Raw genomic sequence first — 21391 nt, 5'->3', positions numbered from 1 at the left:
TCATCTAGTGGACGTGTATGTGTGCTGAAGTGTAATACTGTGTTCAGATGTCACATATTCACACTCCACCTTCAGATAGGACATTTTTATCCAATCAAAGTGAAGCCTGGACAGCGGCCATCTGACACAATGCTAAGTGACAGCTCATGAGTCAGACTAACACACACACAAACACACACCAGACTAACACACATTAACACTTTCACTGAAGGCACATTGATCTTGATTTTGACAAACACACAAAGTTAAATTCATCGCACATTCATGGACACGTTTACCTGATAATCCGGGCGAGGTGAATCTTGTCTTTTGCCGGATATGGCCCATGAGAGAGAAAAGCATTTCTCAGCGCACGTCCAGCACAGGGAAAACTCTGTGAGCACGTCTGTACATGAGAGAAATAACAGAGTTAACATTATGATGTGTGAATGCATAAAAATACAACAAATGTAATCTGAATTGCTTCTCATAGAAAGCAAGTGAGATTAAATGAAGTTTAAATTTGCTGAAAAATATAGCCTGGGTTTCCCCATGCTGCCTTGCGCGCAAATTTATTCACGCTGCAAGTCTAGCATGGAAACCATGGACCAATTTTTCGCCTTGAATATGGAACCAATCACAGAACGAGGAGGGGGTAGCAAGACGATAACGCTGTCTATGCGACACACCGAAGCAGTTTTGTTTTGTAAACCAAAACACGGCAGCAGACGCGAAGTTACTTTTTGATGCAGCCTTAGATAGTGTTTTAACGTCTTGAAAAGCACCCCCATTCTGGCCCGAAACCATGAAAATACCTACTTTCACTAAAAGGGCTGTTTTTACTAAACCATTTATAGTATAAAAATAACTGCGGTATCATTAGATAGAAGACACTTTGAGCTTTGTTTTCCATGTTTCAAAATTATTTTAAGATAAAAATTTAAAAAGTTAGAGAGGCTGAAGTACATTGTAATAAAAAATGTTTTGCATTACATCTTTTTTAACACTAAAAATCTTAATGATAAATATATGTGTGAAACCTAGAAATGCAATGAGGCCAAAGCCACAAGTCTAAAGAAGTTATATTTCACGTTTGAAGTCAATAGACCCAAAAATGAGGTTCTTGCAAGAGTTTTTGTAAGACTAGTGCCTTTTCTAAGTGCCAGTCAGCCACAAAATAAAAGTCTTTTGTTTACATGCATACACGTTCATTCTTTTTATTGTTTATCCTTATATAAGCGTATAAAATGCCGTATCCACACCAGGAAATAAAGCTTCACACAAAGATCGTTGAATTCGTGTTCTAATTGGCTACACGTTCTGTCTATCAATATTTTCCATGAAGTCATTGGAGGAACGCGCGAGTCAGATGACGTCACGATATTTGACAGCGCTGTTTGGATATTATGTATTATACTCCCGCCTACTTGTACAATCAAGTTTGAGCGCTGGTTTTGAACGCGAGTGTAATCTCATATACAAGTGTTACGATGTAAATAGTCCTCAGATTGTATATTTTAATCTATTACAAGACGTGCATCTGAAATCTGATGTAAACAATGGAAAATATATCCATATTTCACGGATTATACGCATTTGTGGACAAAAATGGTCATTGGATGTACTTTGTTGGAGAGTTTTTATGGGTTATTCACACATCTGAAACAGACTGGATTCGATTCGCGTTCCTTATACCAGCACAAAGGTAAGGAGTCAGTTTATATTATGCATGTTGTTATCTGGACTTCTGTAATAAAATACTATTTTTATGATAATAGAGCAATTTAATCTCAAAACGGACACCATACACTGATGCTAAACCCTTAGACCTTTTAAACGATGTATAGTAGTGTTATTATTATTGTTGTTTGTACACAGTAGGCTATATATATATTGTTAGCAGCATTAAAAAAAACTGACGTCTTTCCGTCCGTGAGCTAGTGCGCGTCGAGAGGTTAAATAGTTTTGAACGCAAGTTTATTAAAAAAGAGCAACTTTTGGCGTTAAACAATTTCATGGCAAGACATGATAGCCACAGAGTTTTATAGGACCTACCTGCTAGGCATCGTCGTCGATGAAGTCCATTTAACTTATAAATGTTAAGTGTTATTTATTAATATGATATCGTCATTATGCCTGTACTGTGGTTTTCACAGTGCCACTAAGTTGTGTTGCTTTACAATATCAATATACAGTACAGCTACCGGTTTAGTTGCATAGCTTTCAGCTGTGTGCACGTACAATAAAAGTTGTTTACGTTTGAATTCATGTTGCTCTGTATAATTGAAACGATTGGCTATGAGCTATACAGACGCATTTGATAGACATTCGTAGCGCTTAATAAACGACTCTGGGCATTCATAAACCACGCCTCAAATACAAGAAAATGAGCATGTGGTTCCCAGATATCAAATATATGATATATGACATAATCAATGATATATTCCCTTTTAGATACATACAGCAGGTGTAACCACATTCACTCCTCACAGACATAAAGCAATGACATCACCTCCCATAGGTGTTTGTTTTTCTGCTGTGTCAACCTAAATTTGCATATCTGTTTATTTATATCACACTTCCTTCTCTCTTTCTCTCTCTGGTCGGTTAATCTATAGCTCACCGATTGCCTCAAAAGCACCTTCAGGATTATTGATCATGTTTTATAAAAATCTATAGCGAAACCTTCACATAGACGCCTCCTCACATCAGGTCATGACATCAGAACGTGACATTTGACCCACCGAATAACTCGCACAATGCTTTACGTTAAATTTGATGTAAGAAAACGGATCGGTTAAATTATAAATTGCGCATTAAAATAAAAAATATCTAACAATGTCCGCACATTGTTATATTCATGCACTTAGGCCCTGTACACACTGCAGCAGTTGTCACTTCCCCTTTAAGTGTTAAATCCTGCAATTCTGTAATTTACAGGAGTGACAATAACCACACCATACTGCCAAATTAATACTTCACAGTGTATAGAAAAAGTTAACTAAACAACTAGTTAATGTTAAAGTATTTAAGCGTTCATCATGGAAATGACACATCTCTTCTCCCAAGACATCCTAACCGAAACCCCAACTCTAACCCCAACTCCAGGCTAGAATAGTTTTAACATTTAAGTTTACGGACATGAAAAATTATTTATAGAAATTCGTGCTGAGTGACAAGAAAAAGATATTAGTGCTCAAGGCACGAAAAAAGCTGAATTTTGTGCCATGGACACAAATAAATTAATAAACTTTTTCATGACTATAAAACGACTTGCCTTGAGATCATGTTGCAATAAACTGAAATAAATCCAAATGCTTCACCTTAAAAGACTAAAATATCGTGACGGCTCCTCTGTACTTTAATAACACCAAAAACTCAATGGGCCCCATTTTAACGATCTGAAACGCAAGTGCGAAGCGCAAAACGCAAGTGACTTTGTGGGCGGATCTTGGGCGCTGTTGCTATTTTCCTGGCGGGAGAAATAACTCTTGCGCCAGGCGCAAATCAATAAGGGGTTGGTCTGAAGTAGGTTCATTATTCATAGGTGTGGTTTGGGCGTAACGTCAAATAAACCAATCAGAACGTCATCCAACATTCCCTTTAAACGCAAGTGCGCAAGTTCCATGGCGGCTTGCTATTATTATGACGGATTTACCAGGCGCACGCCAGGAGCGGTTTACAGCCGAGGAGACCCACGTTCAAGCAGTCCAACCCCAAAAAAAACTTACAAATCAAGTTCACATACATTAAGGTTTCTTATGGAAACATTTTAATTATTATTTACATAAAATAAACGTAATACAGCCACACAACAAACTTATGAAAATATTTTAATCGTTATTTGCATGAGAATTTTTTAACGCAGCCACACAATAAATAAAAACTATCACCACAATGCCCACCACTATGATTCCCCTTATCTCGTGTATTAATATTTTTAAGTGTAACAATTTATGATTTGCAAAAATAACTGTTGCATCTGTGTAGATTAGACATTATGGTCAAGCATGCGCCCTTAAAATATCATAATGAACAACGCGCAACGCGCCACTGACTTTAAACTTTTTTTTTCTGGTCAGTGGTGCAATTGTTTTTTGAAACTGCAAAATAGCATCAGGGATGGTTTGCGCCAGAACAAGCCTCTTTTTTTGCGCTGAACCGCCCAGGGAGCGCAAGTTCATTCCCTAGTTTGCCGACGTGCGTCTGTGGAGGGAAAAACCCGCTGTGTGACCAAAATAATATCACAGCGTTATGTTTTGCAAATAACCTTCGTCTTGACGTTGTGTGTTGTATGCATTTGTGAGGCTGTCTTGCAGTGTTGCCAGGTCCTCGTACTTACATACCGTTGTGGCGCTTACGCATTTATGGCTTTTAGATCACGTTTTTTATGTTATTAAAGTAAGGATATCAATATATTGATCATTGAGATAAAGCATTTGGATTTATTTTCGGTGTATTATTGGATTTTTCTTGTTTTTTCGTGCAAGATCTGGCAACACTAGTAAGCAAAAACATCAACAACTAGTTGTTCAGTTCAGTTATGTACACACTGTGCAGAGTTGCGGGACTTGCTAGGGTTGTACAAAATGACTGTAGTGTGTTTGTACAGAACAGGATTAAGCATAAAAATGTAAAGTGACAACCAAATTTATATGCAGTGTGAACGAGGCTATTGTCTCGTCCTACAGTAGATATTAATCTCCATTCATCATTATCTCGACTATTTGTGATGCCGTATCAAACAGAAACTCTGTAGAGAGCCTCCAGAGCTCTTGACTTTGTCTCTTTTATTAGTTTGATCGTGTTATCTGATATATCTTCATATATATACACACTCGTATCAGCGTCACTCAGGAGCGATTAAAACACTTCACGGAGCTCATGTCTGGATTAAAAGAGCTTGAGGGACTCTAATGAGACGAGAGGAGATACAAGACCAGAGGAACACTTTACATTTCATTGAGTTATCAGTTACGTTTCAACGGCTTCTCCTAATATTACTTTAGAGAAATAAAGACAGGCACAAATGAGACGTACAAAGTTATTAAATAAATGTGTGGATGGCACAGCTCAAGTATGAAATGTTTGAGTTGTATTGAGAAATGCTCAATATGTCTCCAATTAATCTCATTGTTGTCAAGGAACAACAACTGAGCGATGTGCAATTCTTCTTTCCTCTGGGATGAACTCCAAACACTAAGGACTATGGGAAACAGCACTAGGCTCTTTCGTAACAGTTGTAGGGTGCAGTTTGTTACCTTAGGTCTGGGTGTGACACCCGTGCTGGGTCCTGGGACGGTATCAGGTGACTGCTGCACAATTATAAAAAAAGAGAAACAGGTTAGAAATCCATGAGAAAACAGGTCAACAAACACCAACTATACATACAGAGAGAAACAGGGTACATGCCCAAACAACATGATATTACCATTGTACCATGTCTGAAAAGATTGTACAGTATAAATCTCTGTGCTCGTGTAAAGCGGCGTTAAATGAGAGCAAAGCTTGTTAGGTAGAAAATCTCATCATTTTAAGTGGACAGGGCTGAACGGAGGATTCATTATAACAATAAGACCTCAGATCAGATGTTTTGACCTACATTCATTCATTCAGTCTTATTTTTATCACACTTTGCCTTATTATACAAGAGAAAAACACTATAATATTGCATAACTGTATAGTTTAGAAGTCACATTCGCATTTATTCTTTATCTTTATTGTAGTCACGTTCAATGTGCAATCTGTTCACTGTCTGGCAGACCCATACGAGGTGAAAATCTGCTGAATGGATTTAAATGCGGTGAAATGTTTAAAACTGAGAGTGTTGCAACATTTTAAAGGCACCAAAGGACGTTTATACTATTTTCTTTAAGTCAACCTATAAATAGCTTAAAAATGGGATAGAAACTACTTTAGAGTGTTTTTTTCAGACCTGAGCCTTTGTTTTGGAACCTGGTGTCTTTACTCTCTTGGTTCAGTTCGTTTAGGTATATGTGAACATGGCAATCGCGCCAGATCGGCACCAAAACAACCGCCTTAGTGAGTTGGTCACGGCCCGTTGCAAACAAACTCTGGTGCGGTTCGGTATAATGGGCGTTTCACACTTCCAGATAATTTACTCACCACCATGTCATCCAAAATGTTGATGTCTTTCTTTGTTCAGTAAAGAAGAAAGTATGTTTTTTGAGGAAAACATTCCAGGATTTTTCATATTTTAATGGACTTTAATGGACCCCAACACTTAACAGTTTTAATGCAGTTAAAAATTGCAGTTTCAAAGGACTCTAAATGATCCCAAATTAGGCATAAGCGAAACGATTGTCATTTTTGGCAAGAAAAATAAAAAATATGCACTTTTAAACCACAACTTCTCGTCTTTCTCCGATCCTGTGACGAGCCAGTGCGACCTCACATAATTGCGTAATGACATGGAAAGGTCATGTGTTGCATATATAAAACGCACACTTGTGGACCATTTTAAACAATAAACTGACACAAAGACATTAATAAGTATCATTCCACATACAACAACATCAGAACGTTCCTCTTTATCCACACTTGTAAACACTGAGGCGTAGTTTCGCATACGTCATCAGTGACCTCTTGACGTGATGACGTCTTACGTGAGGTCGCACTGGCGCGTCACACAACCAGAGAAAGACGAGAAGTAGTGGTTTAAAAGTGCATATTTTTTTATTTTCTTGCCAAAAATGACAATCTTTTGGGATCATTTAGAGTCCTTTGAAACTGCAATTTGAAACTGCAATAAAACTGTTAAGTGTTGGGGTCCATTAAAGTCCATTAAAATGAGAAAAATCCTGTAATGTTTTCCTCAAAAAAAAAAAAAAATTTCTTCCCGACTGAACAAAGAAAGACATCAAAATTTTGGATGACATGGTGGTGAGTAAATTATCTGGAGTTTTATAAGTTGGGTAAGAGCGCCACCTGGTGGATAATAGCAGAAATACGGATTGCCGGAAAAACTTGTCATTAGCCTCTTTCACACAGTAATTCTGGTAAATTACCATGAATTTACCAGAATGAATTTACCAGTAAATACAAAAATGTGCTGTTCACACATGCAGTGACGTTCCGTCTTTTTCCCAGTAAGACATCATTCACACATCAGTATCAAAATACCAGTAAATTCATTGAGAAAGCAGAAGTACCTGTGGCGCGCGGCAAGCTCAGTGTTGTATTTGTAAACAATCCACGTCGTTCATATCTACGGTCCGTATTTTGTTGTTTTCACGTCTGTGGTAAACAGTCGCGAAGTTGCTCATGACCAAACAACATTGAATGAGACGACGTCAAACCGAAAATGTGTTTTAAACAACAGTACTGTTTGCACTTTAGGCTTCACAGAGGGCGGGCTAAAGGACGTAGGCAATTCTGCAAGTAGGTGGTAAGCTGTTTTAAACAACTTTTGTGAAGAAATGTGGACGTAAACTTCAGGTGTGCTCGACTTTCAAGAAGCATGTGTGTGGAAATGTCCGTAAACAGTGCGGTGGTAAACGCGTCATCTGTATTAAAACATTATGATTGGCCCGAAGCTGTCAGCGCGGTCTGACGTCGTCCGTTCTAAATGCCGGTAATCCTATATTTTTCGTTCACACATAGCGCTTACCGGTAAATTACTGGTAAATTGGGAGCACTGATTTACCGGAAAGGTTCTGTTCACACATGATCTGTTAACTGCAATTAACCAGTAAATTACCAGTAAAGACTGTATGTGTGAGAGGGATTAATGACAGGGAAGCGTTTTCTCTTAGTTTACAAGTTAACTCGTCAATGGCGGGGAAAGAGTTAACCATGAACATACCTGATGACCAATTAAAGGAGAGTTTACTCACACGTGACTGGTTTTAACAAATTCTAGTTTGTTTCGAAATATTGCCTTGTGAATGCAAACCGAACCAATATGAAATTGCAACATTGTAGCCATTTAACCCCTGGTTTCAGAACCAAGCAATCGATCTACAGGTCTGAAAACACCCTTCCTATTACAAAAATAACACATAACACCCAGATCAGGTGTCCTCAGACAACCATCGTGACCAATCTATTATCAATTTTAACATGAAGACGTCCAGACGTTTGAATTCCAGGGAATGTTTGTGATTATATCAGACTGCAATGGTTTGATGTGATCTGTCATCCAGGTCTACCAGACAGACGACTATCAGCAAACACTCATCTCTCTCCAGTGATCTCTGCAGGCCTGTATATATGGTTTGTTTTGACTGCTGTGTGTGTGTAAGATTAAGTGTATTGATTTGGTGTAGGCTGATGTTGGAGATCATGGAGCTGAACTCGGTTTGGGTCAGATAGGAAATGGAGGAGAACAGATAAGTAAAAGCAAAGGGATTTTAACAAAAATGCATCTTAAAAGAATTTTCAGTGAAATCACACTTTTCATTCTTCGGCACATTAATCTTTAAAATGACCTTAAACAATTTTCTCATCATCATTCATCCAGCCATTAACTGTAAGTATTCTGTACCGTTTGACATGTATGATACCTAAAGTTATTGTTTTGTGATCTGACTAGTCACAAAAAAAAATTTAAATCTGCCAAATGCATTAATGTGCAAATCTGAAAAATGAGACACTAGCTGTGTTTCCATTACCCTTTAAATTGCACAAACAGACATTGCGAATTAAAAATACAGCCAATGGAAACACATCAATTTTGAATATAATCGCAAAAAAGTTTTTACGCTCACATGATTTTTCAGGCAATTCGAAAAAGGTGTATTCGCAAAATGGCAATGGAAACTCGCATTGCCAGGTCATCTGATGTAAGTAAATCACATAATTATTATTTGAAGATGACGCAGTATGAACCAAAACCTAGAAACACCTCATAACGTGTCTGCTCCTGAGTATAGTAATCTTTCCTTGCCAATAATGTTTGGATAACACTCCTACATATATTTAAATTTTTAAATAATGTACTATGACCTCCAAGAAACAGCTATAGGCTTTTCTTGGCATTAATGTTTGGATAATACTCTTTTAACGTCTTTTATGTTAAAAATAGTGCGATAGATGTGATATTGGTAAACCTATCAACAGTGTTGGGGAAAGTTACTTTTAAAAGTAATGCATATTAAGTTACTTCCCAAAAAAGTAACTAATTGCGTTACTTAGTTACTTTTTATGGAAAGTAAAACTTACTTTACTTTTAAAATACTTTGCGTTACTTTTTCTTACTTGGCTGAGGCTTGATCTCTTTCAGGCCTTGCAGATGTTTTTAAGACTAAAGATCTGCATTCAGAAATTGCATATTTTCATTGCAAAAATGTCAAGCTCTGGTCTGCCATCTCTGTTTCTGACTCGAACGGCTCAGGGGCGTATGCATTTTTTTAATTGAATTAATTAAACTGAAAAGTAACTTGCATTACTTTTTTTTTAAAGTAACTCAAATATTAATGTGTACATTTATAAAGTAATGCATTACTTTACCTTATTACTTCAAAAAAGTAATATAATAACGTAATGCAAGTTACTTATAATGCATTATCCCCAACACTGCCTACCAACATCAGTCGACGTGATGAAAAACAAATCGCATGTCATCAGTTAATGGACCATCATATCGCAATTGTATTTAATCAACATTTACAAAATAACGCTAAAGTTTTGCACAAATCTGTAATGGAAACACAGCTGGAGAGAAAGAGAGACAGAGATAGGGAAAGAGAGGTGATAAGGATTTACAAATTCATACACTAACAGGATATGAAAAAGAAAAAGTGGAAGGAGGAAATAAAACAAATGAAAAGGAAAAGAAGAATGATAGTGACAGAAAGCATCCTGATGTCACTATATAGTGCACACTGTCTGGAGTGCAGTGAGTTTGTGTGTTATTATGTGTCAGAAATGGATTACTTTGAGATTAGTGCTCACACACACACACACGCATCTCTCTTGCATGGCTTGCGGATAAATCTGTCGCTTTGGATGAGCGCACTGCAAGATGGAGACATCAAACAAGTCACGTCTTTCTCGTTACGATTTCATTACATCCAGAGGCGCACACACACATCCACTTAGCAGCATGAGGCCAATGTCATTACATGTGGCTTCTCCATCAGGGAATTCCAGAGAATTCCATATGAGATGTCACATATGGCCTTTGGAAACACATTTCCTGGATGCATTTAAAGATGTGGATGTGGGGATGATGCTGGCTCTTCACAGAGAAACATTTTATTGCTCGCCGGAAGACTTAATGGAGTTCTCGGATATATTTTATTTATGTTGACTACTTTATATCATTGTTCAAGATGTTTTTCCTTAAATTCCATCAGAGATGGACACAAATGTGTGTGGACATACAGCTAAAGAGTATAAAGCTCTATTTTGGTCTTAAAATGATTTAAAATGACATTGAACATATAAAATAAAATAAAAATTTCCAACAGCATCATATAAACTGAAAAGGATTTAGCATCATACAGACTAAGTTGTTTTAACCGATGGTTGGATCAAATATGGACATTTACACCCAACAGTTGACTTTGTCATGTTTTACCTAACCATGAGTTTTTGTAATATTTTTGTAATTTGCTTGTGAATCTATGTTACAGCGTTATGTTCATTTAATTCACATTTATTTGTTTTTCACAATGCATATCCTTTACAGAAAATGCATGTTTATATCAGAAAATAAAGTTGTTAGGTTGTATCATTTTTTTTATATTTTCCATTGACTGCTCTCAAGGCAGCAAACAAAGAAACAAATGTCACGAGTGCAATTTCTGCTTCTCATTTAGTACTAATGAGGCTTTTATATTTTAATTCTCTAATCACGCTGGGGTGCTTGAATCGAGTCAAATGAGCCTGAACCAAACATTCTGTTCCTCAGAACCCTGACAGTCAAAACCTCTTCAGCACAAAACACAAGAAACCCTCAAGAACTACATGATATTTATGCTGTGAAGTCTCTAAACAAAAAACATCTCCAAAAAGCAATTACGATTCAAGAGCAACATTGCTGGGCACACAACCTTGCTGTGAAAAATAATAAAATTTTATTCCATATTAAAAATAAATAAATGCACAAACCAACAAAACAATTTATTTCTTCCATCCTCTAAAGATTGAGTCACTCCACCGATATGCCATTTTAATGGCTGTCTTAATCTCTAAATCCTAGTGCACTGGAATATTCCTAAAATTCCTCCAAATTTATGCACGGATATTTAAGAGAATAATGTAAGTGTTTTTCACAATAAACTTTAACACGTGTTTAAAAATGAAGTCAAAGAAATGTTGGATTTGCCGGATATTGATGAAAAACAGCTGTGAATTATCTCAACACGCTTACGCAGCCACGTCAAAGGGAACGTAAGTGAACAGCGTCCCAATGTGAAGTAAGCTAGGGAGCGGATTGAGACACAGCCATAGCAATATAGAATGGCATACAGATCATGGTTGAAAATAATTTCTCCAGTGAAAACTTTGTGTCACTTCATGAAAAACCTGTGCTGGCACTTTAAACAACCAAAACACTGAAAACATTGCTTCAAATTCACCGAATCCCGGTCTCAGGCCATTCAGAAATACCGGTTAGTTGGCAGAATCCGCGTACATTTTTCAGCAAAGTCCACAAAGTGCACAGAAGACGAATGTGATACGTCCGTAGACGACATTTAAACTTGAGTCCCTTACGAGTGCTTGGACTTGAATACAACCCGTGGCAGCCACATGCATCACAGCATTCCCTAATCTGTGCTTTAGATTCTCCATTTGTGCATTTTAAATTCATCATTTGCAGTTTTTCTATTTGCTTTTGCAAATGTCTTGTCGAAAGAAGTGGACCTACAGTGAAAATTTTTGCTTTTATGCCATGCACTTAGAGCAGGGGTGTCAAACATGCGGCCCGCGGGCCGGATACGGCCCGCAAAGGTGTCCGATCCGGCCCGCATGATGATTTATGCAGTTTTATTAAATATTAAATACATATTTTAAAAACCCTTTCAGGCGGGTGTGTAGTTTGTTTTTAATATGAGAGACTTGCGGAACCAGCAAAACGCGGAACAGACTAAACACGGTGCCCAAAAATCTTGCCGTTTTATTGTTACCGCTCCGCTAAAGATCCACTGATTCAGGTAATCCACTTCGTGTTTTCCCGCTCGCTCCGCTGCATCTCTTTGTCCACTCTCTGCCTTGAGAGCGAAGACGACAGTTTCCAAAGTTCGTTGCATTAACAGGTAGATTTATTACATTATATCAGTTGTTAAACCGCAGAATTAGTAATTTGTAAGTTTGTTTATGTATTTCTTCTGGTAATGATTTGCTGTCTGTGTTCTAAAAGTGCTAACAACTTAGCAAGCAAACAACAACAAAATATCCACATTTTTAGTATTAACGTTACCGGCCCGCACTTCGTGGCATTATTTACCATCCGGCCCTCAGCCTAAAATGAGTTTGACACCCCTGACTTAGAGGGTTCTGCAGCGAAAGACAGTCAAAGTTCTTAAATACCAATGAAATTACTAAAGTGACATTTGTGAAAATAAGGCATTTCAAACAGTTATTGACTAATAACATGTTAATTGTCATTTAAGAGAAATTACTGAACCTAAACATAAGAGTCTGCCTAAACAAAGCTAATTTACATGTCAGACGCACTTAAGAGGCTTTTGCATCTGAACTCTTCATATACTGATGCATCACATCTTTGCTTACAGTAACTCTTATTAATGTTGTTATGCTCATACAATGGTACAGTGATGGAATCGGATGGTAATACAGTAGCATGGTACTTTGACATATACTATAGCACTGTATAATTATCACGTGTCTTGATTTCCATGTACCAATGCATTTACATAGAGCTCTAAAGAATACTGTGGTTATATCATTGTGCCGGATTTAAAATAACTTTATTTTTTTGTAAATGCTTACTGTACTGAGTTTCATCATAGCACACAACAGTCGATTTGAAAACAATTACAAAGAAATACCACTGTAATCTTATTTTCTACTGACATAACACAGTTAAACTTACTGTTGTAAGATTGTGAGCTAACACAGGGATTATTACAAGAAAGAAGCACAAAAAACAACAATATTCTCTCTCTCTCTCTCTCTCTCTCTCTCTCTCTCTCTCTCTCTCTCTCTCTATATATATATATATATATATATATATATTTATAAAGACCAAATATTATATTACTTGTAAAAGCCAAATCTATGGTTACCATGGTTTTCGTAAGACAATCATTGCATTGTCTTTTTGAATTTGAAAATAATAACCTTAAAATAATTTCGTTCCTGCACATGAAGAAGTCGAGTGTGTGCAAGTGTGTGTTTATATGCGTGTGTGTGTGCGTGGATCTCTGTTGCCTTAGATACGACGACTGAAAAAGACATTAGAGCTTCATAATCACTGACATTATGAAATCCACCGAATGCGTTTCAAAGCAGTGTCAATTCGATTTGTCCGTCATGTCAGGTGTGTTAATTCACTGTAATGACTGTAAATTACAATGAAAACGCATTGATCACTTACGGTCTTTTTGCGCAGGTTGAGTCCGTGTTTTAATAAACCGGGCAGATCTCGGATCTTCTGCTTGATCTGGACCTGATCCCGGGCGGTTCGGTTCCATCTCCAACTGGACAGGAGTCCGTCCTCCGCGCTGCAGGGGATGCTGTCTGACTCCTCCATCATCATCACCATCCTTATCACACACACGGCCGCTGCGGCGACATCCCGTCCGACACCGCAATGAACCGAGCGAGAGAACCGAGCGAAGAGACGCGAGACCTGCAGCTGCCGCGCCGCGCACAGCTCCACCCAGTGATCAAACGCGCGCGAGCGCGCACACACACAGACACACACACACACACACACACGCGCACACAAACAAGTACAGACATACAGACTTTTGTTAATACTTTGAAATAAATGGATACAAATGAAACGTATAACATATTTAAATAATAAAATGCAATGTATATAAACATTTTTCTCACATTTTTGGATAAACAGACGCGCGAATACTGGAAATAAGGAAATAGCATAGATTTCTGTTCATATAACGCTAAAAAACAAGTACAGACATATTCGACCTAATACATAGTACACACACACTTGTATGGGTGCTTTGGGCAATCTGCAAGCTAAAAAATTGTAAGTGGGTCAAATATTGTCTTTATTGAAGGGATGAACACAGACATTATTTCACATCTTTAATTTGACAGTGTCCCTTTGCTTCAATCTGAACCTTTGCCCTCAAAAATGATCAGCCTGTTGCCATAATCAATATAATTTTCAGCAATTTACTTATTTGGCAAATGAAAATGGTCTTTTTCATCATTTTACCATGTATTCCTGAAAGACAGTCCAGCCAAAAACGATTTTTCACAGCTGGTCTCGATCAATGAGACACTTAAAAAGATTTAACCTCTTAATGACCAGACCACAGTAAAGACCACATGTCCTACTACACTGTCAAAAAACAGGGAAAAAAACATTACTGATATACATCTTAAGACAAAACAACGGCACTGATAAATGTTAAGATATGGCAGCGTAAGATGTTTTTAAATTAAGGCAGCTCAAACATGCACTTTAGTCTGGGACTAGACTTAATCTCTGTCTGGGAAACCGCCCTAAAGCGTTCATATTAGTATCTCAGTGGCACATTTTTTTACAATTTCGACAATTTCCTTTTTGGCATTTTGTTTATTTTGCCGTGTTTATTGCATTTGTATACATTTTTTATTTTTAAAATGCACCTGATGGATTTTCCAAAATGACACTTATTGCAGTATGTAACGTAGCTGTCCATTACGGATGCACAATTCTGGAAAAATGTAAATTTGTATGTTTTTAAATGAAGATCACAATTCTCCCATGATTCTGAATGTAAACCAAACTAAATAACATAGATTTTACCTGAGACAAAATATGAATTGCTGCAATCTCTTAAAAAAAAATTTCAATTGGTTAGAATTATTATTTTTTTTATCTGAAAGATTCAATGACTTACTAATAAATATATGCTTATTACTGGATGAAAGAAAGTGTTCTTCTAGATGGTTAACATTAGTGTTTAACTGTAAACTATTCTCCCAGTACTTCTGTGATAATATTTTGAATATATAATGCAGAACGAAATAATCATACTGTGTAGTTAAAAACCTATACATCATGGTATCCCAAAGTTTTTCAATCCAGGACCCACCCATACAGGTAAAACTGAGAGACACATTTTTAAATGTTTCACTAGTTCATCTGCGCGTTAAATGATGGTAAATTATACTTGGCTTGCTGAACCCCCCCATGTTAAGACTGTGCAGAGGGAGGAATGAGCAAAATAATGAAGAAGATTTGAGGAGGAGGAGGGATGCCAGATGAATCGTCACTGGCGTGAAGACTCGCTTAAATAGGCTCTCAGGATGATTGACTGAATGTTTAGGCTCCTCCCGAACCTACGTTTAAAACTTCATATAAGACAAAAATTCAAGTCCACTATCCAACCACGGCACTGCCATTTAGTGCAGAGAGAAAAAAAATAATCGTGCACCCTCGAAAAAGAAGTCCCCGGCTGCCACTTTCTTGCAGCCCTACTGTCCATCAATGTAAACCGTCTGCATCGTCGTTCATCTAAAAGTGCACGAAAACTAAAGATGATGTATTCCAAAATAAAGAGTCGACTCTGAATCGCCTCAACGAGTCATAAGTAATTCAGATATTTTTTTTGTTACGGATCTACGTCACTAAGTAACACATTTGCATGATGCCTGCCTTGGCTGGTTCACAGCGAATGATGTCTACACCGGCCCGCCCTAAAATACTTCAGCTAGTGGGTGTGGTTCAAGTCATGTTTACTTCCAAAGGGTGATTACATTTGTATCATGTGGAATACTCAATAAATCGGCAGAGACGCAATTTTATAGAATAATCGACAAAGAATGAGAAAGAAATAACTGTTTGTGTGAACACTTTTTACAACAAAGGCAACATGCACGGTGAGTCACTGTCTCTCTCTCTCTCTCTCTCTCTCTCTCTCTCTCTCTCTCTCGTGTTTTATATCAATGAACTGTCGTTCTTATAACTCAGAGAAATAATAAAGCATGTTACTGTAATTTTACTGTAATTTTTTTTTAGTCTTTTCAGTCTAGTCTGACCTCCTCTTGACTTCTTCCACCAGAAACACAAGCTCTTGTGATGATATTTCACAGTTCGCTGTGTACCAAAGTTCAAGTCTGGTCAACTTTGACCTGTGAATTTGTATCACGTGATATGTGACCAGTGGAAAAACATACGTCACGGTGTACTGAAAAGCACAAATGGACGAAGGCAAAGATCTTATTTGACCAACTGCTCCCCGCCCATATTTGAAGTATCGTCCGACAAATACTCGCATGCTTAAAGGCCACGGCATCATTCGGTCACATTTGTGCATGTATGTAATAGCAATTGGGTTTTCGTTTCAAAGCGCGTTGTATGCAGAAAGACCAATCAGGACAAACAGGGCCTGCTGGCCAATCAGAGCAGTGAAGGCTCACGAAAAGGAGGGGTTTAGACAGACTAAATCTTTAAACTGCTTCAAATGAACCGTTTCAGCATTCACGAGAAATGAGGTGATATATAAATGTACGTTTTTAAAAAATAACAGCGTTTTTTGACCTTGTAAACCGTGCTGTATAGCACCAAAATTGGTTCTTTGCTCGTAATCATAGAAGAACCGTTTTTAGTGTCATATAGCACCAGTGAAGCACCTGTGTAGAACCAAATAGGGGCCATATAGCACCACATATGGTTCTACATAGCACTATATGGTTCTATACAGGTGCTTCACAGGTGCTTCCCCGGTGCTATATGGCACTAAAAACGGTTCTTCTATGATTACGAGCGGTGCTATATAGCACCGTTTGTTTTTGTGTATGCATTTAAACCTGTTGTAGGGGACTCTTAAAACTTTATACAATTACACAATTACAATGTTTTTAAAAATGTAAAAAAAAGTAGAAAACAACAACTTAGACTTTAACCTAGAATGTTTCAAATGTTTTATGTATTTAAAGAGCACCTATTGTCCGATTCTCGATTTTTCATTTCCTTTGGTGTGTAAGTGTGTATTATATTAATGATATGCAAAAGGTTTAGGATAAGTTTTTTTACCTGATGGGAGGGGTTCTTGTGGACCAATCACATCGCGTGCGGTCCGCGTAGAACTGGCGGGCTGTTAAAAATCTGGCGAGGTGCACGTCAGGCATCGCAGGAGCTACGGTTAACCTACGGCGTAGACCTTACGCACGACTTAAATTGGACATTAGCCTGTAAGTCAACTCCTGTTATACCACAGGTCTGTTGAATGCTGTATTCTGATTGGTTGATAAATGTTCCACAAGTATGCATTATTTTTCGATAACCGCACACCTAACTTATCAAATAGATCTTAATAATGCACACCCGTGGTGTAACGTCACTCCGCTTCGCGTCGTGCCACATTAGCACCTAGGGTGTGCATTATTTTCGTATAATTCAACAGAAATTTTTATTCTTTACTTAGCATTGCAAGCGAATCTTTCAAACATGGTAACAAGCATCACATTTTCGGCTGACGTGTGAAGTATTCAGGCCAATCACAACATACAGATTAGCTGGCCAATCAGGGACACAGCGCTTTTCACATCGATGAGTTTTGTACAAAATCCATGCGTTTCAGGAAGACAGAGATATCTGGAGCCATAAAAATGTACAGTATGTGGAAAATAATGTGTTTTAGCAATAAAATTTAATGTAAAATCGATGCATTGTGCAGCTAACGCAGCTTCAAAACTATTGTACTATTTCAAAGTGGAGGACACACCGAGTGACTCCAAGCATTTAAAGGACACAGTTTTTTTTCTACGACCCACTTGTCTGAATAAATGAATGATTGTGAAATCAACATCAATGTTCAGAGGTTCAAATCAATATGACTGATCTGATTTTCAGGTCTGTGGTTTCTTAGGACATTTAATGCATTATGTTTGTTGTGTTTATAGAACAGCTTGTGCGTCTCAGCGTCATCCTGATTCTAATCCCATCACATCTGATGCTTCTTTAACGTAGGGTATTCGCTATAGTTTTATCACAAACGCAACCATTAAAAAGAAATCACAGATGAGTACGGCTCTGGAAAAACTCATGCATTTTGAGACTTATAATCCCTGACTAGTAAACCAAAAGCTTACATCTCTTTATGTGTCTGTTGGTTTTACAGAATCATAACAAATGAACACTTGTGCTCAGCAAACCAGTATCTCCACATCTTACATGAAATGAGATCTGATGGCCTGTCAAAATGAAAGATCACCTCTATATTGCTGAATAGAGCAAATGCCCGGAGGACACGCGTGTGCGCTGTATAGCTAACACCTCCAGTGGAGTTCATTGAAGGGTGATGTGTGAGTTGTGGGTGTGGCTCTACTGTACATGCTCCAATTTCAGGTGTTGGATGACAAGGAACCCACAGAGGAATTCTGGGAAGCATAATCAGGAAGAGTTCACTCGCTAGACACATTTTGAAGAGACATCAAGCTGTATTGGAAGAAAAGTACAAGATAACAAGGATGTCAAAAATTTATAAAGGAATTTATTAAAAAAAATCTATTTCTATTGCATAATACAAGGACGGTTATGAAAGATGATGGATGGATGAATGTGTGGATATCTATCTATTAAAGGCAGATATATAAACAATATCCACTTTTAGTACATAGACAGAATTTGATTGAATTATTTGTGTTGAAACTAAATTTTCTTGCAGGTGTTACAGCCCATGTAACGTTTGTGTCCTTTCACTTACGGTGTAATTGTACAATAACGGTAGGTCTCACAAACAAACTTTTAAATATTTATTTGTAGCAGAGATGTTAGATTAATCTAACTTAAATATTTGTGAATGGTAAAGCCAAAACCGAAAAGCGTTAGGTTGTGCACCTCTCTCCCCTATCATGCATATCCATTACTTTATCAAATGCATATTATTATTAGATTTTGCAAAACAATATTAACAAGACAATATGTGTTTTTAAGGTAAAATATTTATAAATTGTTTTTTAATACAGTATACACTAAAAACCTAAAAGGATTTGACCTCATATGACCCCACATGTATGATGCCACTTTTATAAGAAATTTACAAAAATTTTCTAGTTTACAGTATACTTCATACAACCAGGGTCACTGAGTTCACCAAAAATTGATTCTGTAAAATAAATGAATAATCCTTTCCATCTCCAGTAACCGGAAAAACCCGCCTACACACAGACAGAAACTCTTTAAACAAACTAAAGGATATAAAGGTTTGCTAAAAGTTAATCTGTTTGGTTGTCTTGGGCATAAGAAGTAAGAAATGGTTATTTTAACCCTTGTGGGTTGTTGAGGCCATTTTTGGTTTTTTTATGTCTTAATTTGGCCACAACTTTCTCTGTGTTTCAGCAAATGGAATGATTTTCGGTGACAAATCTTATATTTACACATATTTTGAGAAAATTATTTGAAATTTTTCAAAAACTCAACAATATACCGTGGGCAAAAAAAGGCACTAAATTAAACGGCTGTAAAAATGTATCAGATGAATATTTTTTTCCAATTTTTTTTTCATAAATCTGTTAATCGCCCTCAGTACTGATAAAAACTACCAAATGCTTAAAAAATTCCATTATTTTGACTCTTTAATTGCCATGTTCATAAGTGGTGTCAATGATTTGATGGAAAAAAACACACAAAATTACAGATTTTCAATATAAAAAGTGATTGTGGACTGGATTTTTTAAAACCTTTTTCACAGTCTTGGGCTTGTCAAAGATTGGGAAAAACGTTGGCTTTGATGCATTTTTAGTTTTTGTGCAGTATCAGTTTTTTTCTCCCTAATTAGTTGTTTGTGGCTTTTTTGCCCCCATTTTGTACTTCCATTAAAACAACATTTTTTGATTGCAGAGCCATGACACCTTATTATCATGCATTCTTTATTGTTGGTGGTTTTTCCTTTTGCTAAGAGGTCAAATTTGTCATTTTTACTGTTGATCACCATGTGGCACCATTAACCCTTTAGTAGGCCTGTGCAAAAAACAGAGCTTAATTTCTGGCTTGTTGTTATAATGGAAGTCAATGGGGCAAAAACAGTAAATGAGGGTGTAAAAGAATAAAAACTGATGCTGCACAAAAACTAAAAATGCACCAAAGCCAATGTTTTTACCAATCTTTGGCATGCCCAAGACTGTGAAAAGGGTAAAAAATCCAGTCCACAATCACTTTTTATATTGAAAATCAGTCAATTTGTGTTTGTTCCCCAAATCAGTGACACCACTTATGAACTTGGCAATTAAAGAGTTAAAATCATGGAAATGTTGTTAACATTTGGTATGTTTGATCAGTACTGAGGTTGATTAACAGATTTATGAAAAAAAAATTGAAAAAAAAATTAATCTGATAAATTTTTACAGCCGTTAAATTCAGTGGCCTTTTTTGCACACGAACAACCCGAAAGGGTAGTGAATGGGAACAACCCACAAGAGTTAAGAAATTTTGACTGAAATGCTCTTTGGGGAACTAAAATGTGCTCTAGCAACTTTATTGCATAACTAGGTGTTTTCATTTCCCATGCAAATTTTACTAGACTTCTGGGGATTGACATGGTTTTGCTCTGTAGTTTTAATAGCACATAAAAAAATAATAAAACACTATCACTACCCATTCACTTTTAATGTGTGTACTTTTGAAAAAAAAAAATGTTCTGGTGGTGGGAGTAAAAACTGTCAAAGTGTAAACTCAAATGGACATGGACAAAAGGATTTGTGTTTTACTGCCATCCAGTGGTTACTTTAGAGAACTCATGGGGCAATCCCATGCAAATGTCAACCTTATTATGAAGAGTCAAGTTTTTACCCATACTGAAATTTCAGATGTCAATATTTGGTGGTTTAAATACCTATGCAATGTCTCTGTTTAAGTTTTTAAAGCATTTTTTTTCATAGTAAAACAGAAGTATAGACTGATATTTTTCTAATGTCTGGACTCTGTCATTAGGGGTTTAGGAGAATATAAACAAACGGTTCAATCAGTGTTTGAATTACCCAAGAATATGGGGGTCTAGCTAACCATTTGCCTTCAAAAAAGTCTAAAATAGCCTAATAGTTTGAGAGCAATTTTTAAAAGCCCCTAACCCAATCCTACATCTAAGTGGTCTCCCGAAAACAGTTGAGTTTCATACAGAATCTTGAATTCCTTTTTTGTGAAATTGTGCAAAATAATGGACAGTATCGGTTTGTGACAGTGCAGCACAAAAATTCATGTAAAAAAACCCAAAAAACAAGGGGACCCCCCTAATTTATATTTTTGTGCTTTATAGGGGGTCCCTCAATGCTTATAGGAGGTCTGGGACCACCCCAGCCC

At 37.0% G+C, this 21391-nt stretch overlaps 1 protein-coding gene across 1 annotated transcript in view; it reads right to left on the bottom strand.

The window, feature by feature from the left end:
* rapgef5a (Rap guanine nucleotide exchange factor (GEF) 5a) overlaps positions 1-13857 on the bottom strand; it is an 81116-nt gene extending 67259 nt beyond the window's left edge. The window contains exons 1-3 of the mRNA XM_065284634.2: positions 13508-13857; positions 5241-5294; positions 279-385 (exon numbers count right to left, since the gene is read on the bottom strand). Coding sequence (XP_065140706.1) covers positions 279-385; positions 5241-5294; positions 13508-13675 — 329 coding nt within the window. The 5' untranslated portion in view covers positions 13676-13857. The remainder of the gene's footprint in view (positions 1-278; positions 386-5240; positions 5295-13507) is intronic.
* Between the last annotated feature and the right edge of the window lie 7534 nt (positions 13858-21391).

This window comes from Paramisgurnus dabryanus, chromosome 19, assembly GCF_030506205.2.
Source record: "Paramisgurnus dabryanus chromosome 19, PD_genome_1.1, whole genome shotgun sequence".
NCBI lineage: Eukaryota > Metazoa > Chordata > Actinopteri > Cypriniformes > Cobitidae > Paramisgurnus > Paramisgurnus dabryanus.
Note: the sequence above shows the minus strand (reverse complement) of the source record. Positions and strands in the feature narration are given on the sequence as shown.